A 12,815-nucleotide genomic window follows, 5' to 3' on the forward strand; every position below is an offset into this window, starting at 1 on the left:
GAAAGAGAAAAAAAACCAGAGAAAGAGAGAGAGAGAGATAGAGAAAAGGAGGGTCGATCGGCCGGCGTCGATGAGCGGCGCGGTAGCTGGCACTCGGTCGGCACTCGCGTGCGCTCGCTCTCATGCGGGGTGGCGAGGGCGGTGGTGGCACTCGCGCGCGCGCCAGGCACTCTCTAGCTGTCAGAAAGCAGGAGGGTGGGTGGCACGGGCACCGCGACGCTTCTCGGTAGCGCCACGAACTAAAAGTCTGGCCGACACAGCGCGCCAGTGTCGAGCCCGCGATCGTGGCGAGCGTACGCGTTTTTCGTACGCACCGTTCACGCAAGGCACACATACACGCACGCGCGCGCGAATAGCACACACACACATAGAGACATACGTACGCACAGCTAACGGTAATCGTAGTCTCTCGTAAACCGTGCACGCGTATCAGCCGCAACGAGGAAGCTTAGGAAGCAAAACGAAGACATTTTATTTTTCTCCGAGGCAAGGTCGAAATCAATTTCGATATGATCTATCAAGGAAAAGGGATCGTCATCGATAAAGAGAGGAAGAAAGAGAGAGAGAGAGAGAGAAAGTGTGGAAGAGAGAGAGAGAGATTTTTCTTCTTTTCTCCTCTCTTCTATTCTCTTCTCTTCTCTTCTCTTCTCCCAAGTCGAATACACGAAACCCGAGAAGAAGAATAGACGACGACGAAGACGAGTTTCCAACGACGCGATCCGTTACCACGCTTACCGCTCCCGAGAGAGCTTTACCCACTTTTCTTCTTCTTCTTCTTTCTCTCTCCTCCTTTTCTCTTTCTCCTTCTCCTCCTCCTTCCCCTTTCACGTTTTCTTACTTTTGCCGGTCCTCTTTTTCTCTCCGACGGCACTTCCACGATCGAAAAAGCGTCGATAACCCCAACGATACGTGACCCTCCTTACTCGATCAAACTTATCGCGCTATCAGAGATTTTACTCTCGTACGAATCTTATTCGACGGCGAATTACCGCGTTGGGATTATTGCTAACAAGAGATAGAAAGAGCGAGAGAGAAGGCGAGATCGCGTTCTCGATCGCGATTCTTAACGAGTTCGGCGAGTTTTTCCATGATCGACCATCCGGTAATTGGGATTCCGAGCTCGATGGCCGGACCGACTACTCTGTCTCTTCTTTTTTCTCCTATTACGAGAATCTCTTTTTTTTTATTGGACATTCGCAGATATATCTGGTGGATGTTAACGATAGGAAATGCCTTGGATCATTACGTTTTTTATTCGATATTTTGTGACTATTCGTTAATAGATAGTATAATCTTTTATCGTAGTAACTCGATCGGCAGATCGCGTGACAACGATCGCTCTCGAGGCTTCGAATTATCCATGGTTGCTGTAGTAACGCGAATCGAAAGTCAATGACTTTTCTTCATTTGTCATAGATCAGATTTCTCTATTTAAATAGGTTGGGTTGTTTCCTTTGCGTTTTCGCTTACTTGGCCCTAGGCTCTCGTAATGGTTATCTTTCATCCACTCCTCCGAATGAAATTATATAGGAATGGCGCGAGTATAATCGTAAATGGTGCGGAGGTGGGAGAAGAAGGAGAAAAAAAGCGCGAGTTTTATTTTTAAAGCAAGCTGTAGAAGCTTCTGCCATTGCTTTTAACTCAAATACGCGATCATCGAAACGAGACGTCGTAAATTCTTCTTCGCCGTTGAAGCGAGAAACTCTTCGTATGACGTAACGCAAAAATATTCCCTTTATTCGCAGCCCTCGAAAAACTTCAATATCCTAGACTCGTTTTCGAGAACGACGTCGATTAACATCGAGCATTCCTTCCACCATAAATTCTCGCTCGCAGCCTGATCGACGTTATCCGTAATATTGGACGACTCTTAGCTATCGTTAACGTCCTTTCTTCGCGTGAACGTCATCGTTGAATAGGCTGGAGAAAGTAATAACCTTCGAAAATATATGCCGGTACAAGACCGCTTAACGAGCGATCGTATCGGAGATGGTACGAAAGTAATATAAGGGTATTTCGCGACTTTTACATACGTGATATAAAACATTCGAAAATATTATCGAGAGTGTTCTCCTAAATAAGATTGTATAGAAACATTTGGACCCTAAGTAATATCAAACCGACCCGTCTACTAAAGGAGATCGATGTATATTATAAAACGATAGCAGATCGAGAACTTTCGAAGATCTGCTGTTACTTGAAAAAGTATCGATGAGATCGCAAGGATGGACTATCGAATTATAAAGCTTCTTGAGAGAAGGCAGAGGTCGATTCGTGAGAGGTTGCCTTCTAGGAGGAAGGTCCTTTAGACGTCCGATATCGCTCGCTAAGAAAGATCAAGAAAGGACGGAAGGAGATGGGGTACGAGAGGACGAGAAAAAGAAAGAGAGAGAGAGAGAGAGAGAGAGGGGGAGGGTGGTAGAGAGATGGGAGGAGAGGCAAAGGAAGACTCTTGCAATTAATCACTTAGCGCTTTTATTCGATTACGCGTTGCAAGACGTTGCAAAGGAAGGCACAAGGAAGTCGAAGGAATGAGGTCGCCGCAAACGACCACAGCAAGATTCATCGATCAACGTACCAGGAGGATCTTGAAGGTTTTTAAGAGTAGAACGGACTTGCCGGACGGATAGACGAAATTATTTGTCGCCACGATGTTGTTGCACAAGTCGTTGCGCTTTTCGAGAAAACGGGATCGGGTTAGGAGGATGAAAGGATCTGTTTGCGAAGAAGAGGGAACGCGCGCTTCGTCGAGTCCTAATTCGGTTGGTCGGATCGTTAGGGCGGTATTCAAGTGCGAGTCGCGCATTCAAACTGACTCTCCTCTTGCTATCGCTTCCTCTCTCTCTCTCTCTCTCTCTCTCTCTATTTCTCTTTGCCTCTTCGTTACTCTTCCTCTCTCGTCGTTCTCGTGTACGTCGTCCTCGGGGAAAAACTGTCATCCTTTCTCTTTATCTCTCTCCCTTTCGGTCCTCTATTTCTCTTGCTTTATATCTCTTGCCTTGTTCTAATCCCTAGCCGCACTCCGCTATACTTCTCCTAGAGTTTTCTCGCGCTCGAAAGGTCGTCGCGGTACTGGTGAGCTGAGGGACGAAAGAACAAGTTTCCTTGGCCCATCGAGTTTGCTTACCGTTTCACTTTTCCTCCCTATGCCGACTTTTCTCGGTGCGGCAACTTTTCTTTTTCTTTTTTTCCTCTTCTCTCTCTCTCTCTCTTTCTTTCTCTCTCTCCTTCCTAGCGAATCATCGACTAGATTCAACGGTGACCAAAACCAGCGACCATCGAGCTGGAAAAGATGCTCGAGAGAATCGTAAAGAAAGTTGGAGACTCGTCTTTGTTATTTGAAGAAAAGAGAAGTAGAAGTCGTCGATTGAACACTTTGCTGTCTCGATTTCCAGATCGAAGAAGAAATCGACAACTACAGTGACCGGTGATGATCGTGCTGCGATGAACGAACAAGGAACTCGCTGAGAGGACGTTGACCTTTTCCGTGACATTTTTTCGAATTTTCTCTTCGCCGTGAAAACTGTTAAAAGAAACGGAGGAGAGTGAGAGTAACTTGTGATATGAGTGACGAACGCGCGATCTTTCGTTTCCCTTGGCAGAGATCGATTCGTGTACGCGTCGCTAAAAATACGCCGATCGAGTGACAGAAAAGTCGATAAAGGAGCCAAACTCAGCCGAGTGTGTATTTTCTTCTTCTCTCTCTCTTTCTTTCTCTCTCTCTCTCTCTCTCTCTCTTTCTCTCTCTTTCTGCTTATCTATCTATCTGTATCTGTTTGGCTGTTTCTCTTTATCTCTCTCTCTGTCTCTCTCTCTTTCTTTCGCTCTTTCTTTTTCTTCATCTCTCTCTTCCTTTCTCTCTCTCTCTCTCTCTCTCTCTCTCTCTTTCCATCTCTCTCAGCATCTCCCTCTGTCTCCTTTCTTGTGCGCGCGCGACGACACGTCGGAAGGGAGAAGCTCCCGGTGCGAGGAGACGCGTCGCAGAAACGCGTGCAGCCACGTCCACGCGCCGCGTGACATCGTCCGTGATCGCGCGAGAAAGTCGCGACGAAGCTGGAGAAGCGACGACGAGGAGAGACGACGGATTCAAGGTGGAAAGAAAGATGCGGTGTCCTTCCCTCGCCGTTTTCGTCGCCGTCTTAACGACCATACGAGCTCAAGGTCAGTCGTTTTCTTCCTCTCTTTCTTTATACGTTTTCGCCCTTTACGATGTTCCCCTTCGATACTCGCCTTCTCCACTTTTACCTTCAACCCTTTCACCCTCGCTTATTACGTTACTTATTACGTTGTATACTTTTTCTTCTTCTTCTTTCTTCTTCTTCTTCTTCTTCTTCTTCTTCTTCATTTTCTTCTTTTCCTCTTCTCCTCTTCCTCCTCCCCCCTCACCCTCCTCCTTAACACTACTTTTTCGTTCGCCATCGCCTTTCTTTTTCGAACGACGAGACTATCCTACCCTTTGTTCTCGGTAAATCGGATCAAAGGATCGTGGAAAGTTTTATCTTTTGCCCGACTCGCGGCTCTTATTCTCCTTTTCGACTCACTAGCCAAACGATATATTTATTTTAACAGAATCGCGGTACGTTTTCGACGATTATGTCGTTCCGTATTTTTCTCCCGATAGAACGCGCGTCGAAATTCAAATACATGGCTTTTCTCGTATCCGCGAGAAAGAGCATTGTCGTGCCATGTCCATTAATCATGACGGTACTCGGAGCGTCCTAAAAACAACAATATTATTTTACCGAAGTTATGCCCCGCCCTGGGGCTTTTTTAAGCTAACGAACTTTCCGTGCGGAGCTTCGGTTACCCGTCACGCGAAACAGATTCCTCTACCCTTTTTTTTCCCGTGATTTTCGTTCGAGAAAAACAAACGTTCGTTTTTCCTCCTCTCTCGCGAGCATAAACGATTAGGTAAGCCTCGCGCTACCAACGTAATTCCGCCCCTGTATTCACACCTCAATGTTTATTCTATTTTCAATAAAGCTCGTTAACTTTTTCTATTCGACGTATATTACCGTGCACATTTTCATCGTGTAACGACTATAAGAGAAGATGCGCTTTTCATTTAAAGATTAAAAGGGGGGAGAGAATTCCGGATTAATAAAAACGGTTATTAAGAACTCTGCTTTCTAGTGCGTGCTCGCTTTTTACAACTTCTGAGATATAAGCTTTTGGATACGATCGTGTCAACGAAAGGGTTTTGGGAAAGCGGATATGTAGATACCTAGGTCGTATGTGCGTCATCGTGAATACGTCCCTTTGCTCTTTTGAGTTCCCTTCTTTTTCATGCAAAAAGAAGAAGGAGGAAAGAGAAAAAAAGAGAGGAAAAGAAGAAAGAAGAAAAAAATAGAAAGGAAAAAAGAAAAAAGATAAAAAAAAATATATATATATATATATATATATATATATATATATATACGACCGCTCGACGAAGGTTTAAACGACCGAATCGTAAGTTATTCTTCGTACGTTCATGCATACGTGGCACGTTTCCTCGGTATATATGACTTTCACGCTTCGCAATATATGCGTTGGTGTAACGAAATTCGTGTAAACGCGTTTTCAGTCTCTCGATTCGCCCTCACCTAATCTCCACTACCTTTCCCATTTTTGGCGCGTCAATTTGGGCTCCTGCTTGTTATCATTGGCATAAATTCATAATATACACTCATAAGCATACACACAAATATGTAGATGTATTATTCCTCAGAAAGGATCCTTTATCTTTCGTTATACATTAACGAACGTTTGTTATTCATCGTTAATACTGTTTTTGCATGTGCACTGTTATTACATTTGTTACCTATTTACTTGTATCCAGTTATTTGCGTATTATTTGTTGAGCTTAACGTTAAAGTAAAAAGGATAATATAATTAAAAAGAAACCAACGTGGTAAAGGAGATACCGAAGGGAAATAAAAAACAAAATCCACGGAAAAAGTAAATGTGTGTATCGATGATATTCTTCGCACAGTGATATATATATATATACACACATATACATGTAACGATAATCGATTATTATGTCTACCGTATAATATTTTTAGTCCATAATAAACGGTGGACTTTAATAAACGCGTTCAACTTTAAATCTCGATTGCATGCCGAGATATGGGGGATATGATATCTATATACCGAAACTTCAAAAAATATACTTAATATTATGCTCAACCGAGCGATAGAATTTTCGTGTGAGTGGGTGAGTGAGAGGGAGAGAGTCAGAAAAAGAGCGAGAGAGAGAGAGAGAGAGAGAAAAGAAGAAAAGACTGAAAAATACGGCGACGAAAGAGAAATAATAAAGAGCAAATGTCGCGATTATTATTCCCGGTGACTGGTGTTTGTGACGGAAACGTTTCCGATATTTTCGTTGAAAATAATTCGTATGAATCAATGGAAACTTCATGAGGTTCCCGACAAGAGCAAAGACTGCGATTTATTAAAGAGTTAACAGAATATCGTGTGGAAACGATCGAGTTCGACGACAAGAGTTAAAATCATGATTTGCAAAAGACTTAAGATAGAATATTATTGTTCAGATATCTATTGTAAAATGCTTCCTTTATGTAATCAGATCGATGGCACGCGCTATGGAACGAAGTGGTATGTAAGCAAGCGCAATAAAATCGGTCAGGCGTGCTTTCGAGAATTACGGGATAGTTCCCCTTCCGGCAATGGGGGAAGCTTTGTCTCCTTCGATTCGCTCGGATCATTCGATGTTACGCTCGCCATACGGACTACGACAGCCGGTGGTGTCAGGTTCGCGATTTTCTTCTTTACCAATGGCACGTGTCTCTCTTTACGGTCTTCTCTTCCCTCTTTTACACATAGGTATTTCCATTCTTTTTACTCTATTTCTTTTTTTGTTTCTTTTTTTTTTATTTTGTCATTTCTTTAACCCTTCTTTTTCTATATAGAAAATATATGTATATATTTTCATTGAACACTACGAGCTACGGGTTAGATCGAATCTGATATCACCGTACGTCATTCGTTTAATTAAACAAATAAGTTACAAACAGTCGCTACGAGATAATTATCATTATTTCGTAACCGTTTAATTGGACATTGCTTTTACTAACGACAAGCATTGTTTGACGAGAAAGAGAAATACGAAAAGGAAATATTGTCGAGTAACGTGAATCGCGTTCATTGAAATCGTAATATGTATTCACAAATCTCGCGATTATGTTTCACGAGAAGTATTTTCAGCAACAACATGTATATATATATATACACATACACAAACATATATATATATATATATGTATATATGAAAATATGTATGTATGTATATTCATATATATAATTGCAGCTGCGTTTTAAACAATCTCGCATCAAGTCGAACGTTTGATAAGCGTTTGATAAGCATTTCCAAAGATAAAGTCTTTGTCATTCTAAAGAGGATGAAGTGGGAGTGGGCGTTGCCTGAACAGTTGGGCGCTTACGATTAAGGGCAAGAGAGTCTTATTAAACCTTTCAAGTACGTAAGCAAAGTTTTGGATAGATTCACAGGATGTAGGTTGAACGAGGCATCGTTATTTGGCTTTATTCGGTTAGACGACAAACGACATCCTTCATGGTTTCTCCTCGACGATCTTATTCATAAACCATTTTCATTAATTATTACAACGTTGGTGTAAAACGAAAGAGAAATGATATCGAATTGAATTTCGTTCGAACGAAGAAAGACATACGCGTATGAAACAGTGGCCTCGAGAGTACTTTGAAAACGTTTATGTCCACCGCTGTGTGTTAATAAATTGCGATGAGCTGCTCGTCGACCGGCACTCGAGCTTGTTGCATATCCTCCCAACAATGAAATTTCGTGTCGAGTGACACTCCAAGTCAAAATGTCAAGGATTAAAAAAGAGACAAATAGTTTCGTAACGTAAAGAGGAAGAGAGACGGAAAGAGATAAAGAGAAAAAGAGAGAGATAAAGAAATAAAGAGAGAGAGAGAAAGAAAGAGAGGAAGAGAGAGAGAGAGGAAAGAGATAAAGAGAGAGAAAGAGAGAGAGAGAGAGAGAGAGAGATAACGGTCATCGTAAATAGTCCCTTAATTCGAGAAATAAAATTGCACGCTCGTACGAGCAACGCGCTATTATGTTACGGTGCATTGGGCGTCACATAGCACGTGACCCCACTGCGGTTTCGAGGGTTAATTGTATCGATTCGATATAGCCTCGATGTACCATGAATTTTCTCTCTCGTATCGGTAGGAAGGAGGGGGCAGAGCGTTTGGGATTATCTCGATTGCCCCCGATAACTTTTGCATCCAGTAGGAGAGAGCAATTCGTACTAGATCGCAAAGAGAATTTCGTAACCCGCGATATATGTAACTCCCACGATTGTTAAGTTTCAAACTTTGTGTTTTTTCTTTTTCGATAATTAATTACGAAAGTTTTACGATTATTTTTGTATTCGTTCAAAGAACAGTTCATGAATAAGACGTGACAAAGAAATGTGCAGGTCATTCGGATAATTAATCGTAACAGCTGGTTTTCATTTGGCCCTTATGTCGTCGTCAACGATAGGTTGTTTTTCGATCGTAACGCATTAATTAACGTAGATCAGAGCATCTTCAAAGATTCATAATCAGTAATCAATTTTCGAAAACGATAATTTTTCACGACTCGCTCTTTAATAATCTCTCTTTTAATGAACACATAAATTACTTTGATATTTTAATATTTAATATGACTCACCGCATAATGTAGAGGAATCATTGATAATTTAAAAAAAGAGATTAATTGAAAAATTGAAATATTAGTACGCTTTGTTTCCCATTAAGCAATTTTTCCTGTATCAATTTAACGTAAAAATATGAAATTCGATCTTTGCTTTTAACAGAGGCTTACGATAAAACGTAGGATCGAATGACGCTTCGCTATTATTTCTCGGTGATTAATATGGAAACGACCGATGGGGGTATCGTTGATTCCGCTGTCAAGCATTACGAGGCTACACGTTTAATTGAAAGTTCGCGTTTAGCTTAATAAGGACGAAATATTCATTTGTTAACCTGTAATCATATAACACGGGCATTCATTAAATTTATTTAAATCTTTGTTCACGACGCGTATCGGATAGATTCGACGATGAAATCGATGTCATTATAAAGGTCGAAATTAAAAAGAAGAGAAAAAGGAAAAGAAACAATGTTAATCGCTTATTATCATTTAAAGAAGAAGAGCAATGAAAAGGATAGGAGATATATGTAGTAGAAATCGCGATCTCAAGCTACCCTCAGATACTCCACCAAATTTCTGTGGTTTCGCGCGAGAAGCCTTAGACAACGACGCTCCGCAACTTTTCGTTTCAGCATTGCAAATTGTTTGGCACGGGTTTCGTGGGTCAGTTTTGTTGGTGCTTTCCTCGTTCCTCTCTCATACCAAGGATACCGCAGGTACCGTACCTCCTTTGTATTATCTTTCAATTTACTCTTTCCGTCTTCCTTTTTCCGTCTTGCTCTTTCCATCTTTCTTTTTTAATCTTTCTTTTTTAGGGTTCCTAAAACGAACGTGAATTCCTTTTCTATCTCTTTCTTTCTCCTAAAGAACATTAAATGTTTGCGTTCGATTCATCCTAAATGATACAAGCAAGTACTATGTACTAATATTCGTTTTTCCTTCCGAATCCTCGAGCTTTCGAGAAATAGTTGTCGAGTAGGATTTCTATTGTCTAAATGTTCTTATTTTTAGATCCATCCGCGTTTCTCAGACATTTCTCTCTGAAACTTTCTGTCCAACAATAATAACTTCGATAACTGCATTAAAGTCTTTCGAAATTGCATTAATGTAAGCGTCCGATAGAACCAAGGAATAAGCACTGAATACTCAGTAATATTGTACTTTATTTCAAGATATATTTTACATTTTATATTCATTTACTTAATACTTACAATTAATCGTACCTACTTGCTATCATTAAATTAGGATTATAAGGTTATATTTGATAAATTGTCGTATTTAATTACGTGAACTTTGTTTTCTCTTACTCTCTTTCCCTCTCTCTCTCTCTCTCTCTCTCTCTCTCTTTCGCTTCTTTCCTTTTGTTGCCGAAATATCCTTCCTTCTTTCGGTTATTTTCACGGTACATAAAATTTGTGAACGACGGAAATCATAGAGAGTAACAGGTTTTGCTGGTTTGAAAAGTTGATCTGTTTTGGTGGCGAATATGTTTTTCGGGGGTAGATGACAAAAGAAACGGCGCAAAGCAGACAATAGATCGTCATAGGGGAAACGGTACGAAATCACGCGGGGCGCGGTTTATTAGGTAACTTTTAATTAACGAGACTCAATAGTTGCGAGAGAACATCAGGGAGGAGAAGAATGGTCGTGCCCTCGCAAAAAGACGTCGTTCGCCTCCGGGCCGAAGGTGTGCGTGGGACGGGTTTCACTATTAATCAGGCCTCCTCCAACTACTCTTACCCGATCGTTTACACGATCCTCTTCCGAGTTGCGAACAATTTTAATCGACGGGCTCGAGTTTAATTTTTGATCTAATTAGTGCTGCGGACGATCTCATCGAGAGAGAGCGAGCAAGCGAGAGAGAGAGAGAGAACGAGAGCTAACGTGTTCGAAGAAAATCGACGATTTCGAGGCATGGAAGAGGCAACAATCTGAACACGTTTCTCTCCTGTCAAGTACCCACGAGTCCAAAACTTTTCGGAATTATGTATAACGAAACACCCCGTGCAACTTTATAATATAATATATTATACCGTTTTATATGATTTTATAAGAAACCCAAGATCGATAGCTTTTTCATCGGTGCTCTTTTCTCTCTCTTTTTTTCTCCTCTCTCTCTCTCTCTCTCTTTTTCCTTTTTTCTTCTTCTCTTTCTTTCTCTGCCAATCTTGCTTGCGGTCGGTCCGGTTCGATCCAATAAGCGTTTCAACTTTTCCATTGAATTCGAGGCAAAGGGTGGTAGCGGCTGCATACCTATCAACGCTTTTACAGAGGGGGTAGAAAAAAAAGCAGAAGAGAAAAGAAGAGAAGTCTAGTTGGGGAGGAGAATATTTTCGCGAACAAAAATTTTTTGCAACCCGCGAGACTTTAGCCGTAAAGCGATAGAGAAAGTTATCAATCGAACTTGTACCTTTATATCATCGTTCCTCGACTTTACGTTCGCCGATAGCGATCGTTCTTTCTTTTTTCTTTTCCCTTTCCTTTTTTTCTTGTTCTTCTTTTCTTTATTTTTATTGTTCTTATCTCTAATCGTGTTTCGTTTGATCACTAACATCAGCTTTTAAAAGAGAAAATGCTAGCGAAATGAGTTCTATCCTTATTCACTCTGCCTCGTAAATATTTAACATCGTCAAACGCCGCCTCTACTATTTTCCGTTCCTTTTGTTACCTATCCTTTTCCACCCTTATTTTTATCGAAGATCATGCGCGCTGCACCGACAGTGTCCCAGCCGTAAGCTATATTTTCATTCATAATTTAACGACGGGTCGCGATAGTAACGAGACCGGATGATCGCTGATCCAACGTCATCGTCGGCATTTCTTTCCGTCGTAACAAAAAACTTGGAATTTTATTATCTCGAGCGATTCTATGGTTAAACTTCAACACTTTCGAGTTTGTCGAATCGTGGAATTCGATAATAAGGATAATCTGATCGTCGGTATGAGACTGGTACTCAATATAGTACGATAACAAGGAGGACGAATCGAATCGCAAAAGGTAAATAGATAACTACGGGTGGATAATGGGCAAAACGGGATTCTATGATTGGCGAACAGGCAATTAACGAAGGCATGCCAGACTCACTCGTGTAGCCGGACTGTTGGACCGCTCGCGTGTATGTGAATGCACAGGACGATGGGGAGGGAGAGAGAGAGAGAGATAGAGAGAGAGATAGAGAGAGAGAGAGAGATAGAGAGAGAGAGAGTGAAAGGGTGAGGGCAAACGCGTGTTCCAGGACGAGGAAGGTTCGAGTCTCTCTCTCTCTCTCTCTCTCTCTCTCTCTCTCTCTCTCTCTGAGGCTCGTGGCTTGAGCGGTTCTCCTTTCGATGCTTCCCACGGATATGAATTCTCCAGCATTGTGCTCGCGGTGAAACGATCGAGTCGACGACGAGTGGTTCGTTGATCCAATCGGGACCACCGTCGAAGCGATGCTCGAATGTATGTATCTCTCGTCGTCGCTTGGTTCAGGTGCGCGTGATTGCGATTTGCTAATTCGGTATTACTCTGGCCTCTACCAAATGCAGGCCGAGTGCATCAGTTAAACTTCCTTCCAACGTTAGGTTCGTATCCACTCTATGGGAACTAAGCAACTAAGTTACGATTCTCCAATCGCGATACTTACGTGATAAGCACGAATCGTCTACAAGATTTACACCCTTTACAACGTTGCGAATAATTTTCTAAGGAAAACGCGAGTCGGTCCTCCGCGTCTACGTGTTTACCACGAGCCACGTAACGCAATCACAAAAAGAAGAACGTAAGGCTCTCGTGAGGAAGGTGTACGACGGTGGTAGCGCGACGGCGCTTTCGTCTACAACTCTACACCGTACCTCTTATTCGTCGCGAAAAGAACTCGGGAAAAGTCAAAGTAGTATTTCCACGCTAATTAAAGAACGCTAAGTAGTCGAGTGGTTTCCGCTACTGAAACGAGCACGGCTACACCACGTCACGGTGCTCAACTTTCGAGGCGCGGTTTTGCACGGAACAAAATCTATCGTGTGTAGCTAGCGCTCTCTCTCTCTCTCTCTCTCTCTCTCTCTCTCTCTCTCTCTCAAGTATTCGCCTAATTAAATTCCTGCAGACACGTATCTACGAGTCTACGTGCACGGATATGCGCGCACGAGC

The 12,815-nt window shown here is 41.9% G+C and overlaps 1 protein-coding gene across 5 annotated transcripts in view; it reads left to right on the forward strand.

Moving 5' to 3' along the window:
• Positions 1–262: 262 nt before the first annotated feature.
• LOC127064829 (synaptogenesis protein syg-2-like) overlaps positions 263–12,815 on the forward strand; it is a 169,206-nt gene continuing 156,653 nt past the window's right edge. For 2 of the 5 annotated variants that reach the window (XM_050996444.1, XM_050996452.1), the window contains exons 1-2: positions 264–491; positions 3,396–4,161. In XM_050996444.1, the coding sequence (XP_050852401.1) occupies positions 4,104–4,161 (58 nt within the window). In that variant the 5' untranslated portion in view covers positions 264–491; positions 3,396–4,103. Of the gene's footprint in view, positions 492–3,290; positions 3,308–3,395; positions 4,162–12,815 lie in introns of those variants that run through there. The other 3 variants (XM_050996424.1, XM_050996433.1, XM_050996417.1) reach the window with 3 other exon arrangements.

Source organism: Vespula vulgaris, chromosome 1 (assembly GCF_905475345.1).
Source record: "Vespula vulgaris chromosome 1, iyVesVulg1.1, whole genome shotgun sequence".
Lineage (NCBI taxonomy): Eukaryota > Metazoa > Arthropoda > Insecta > Hymenoptera > Vespidae > Vespula > Vespula vulgaris.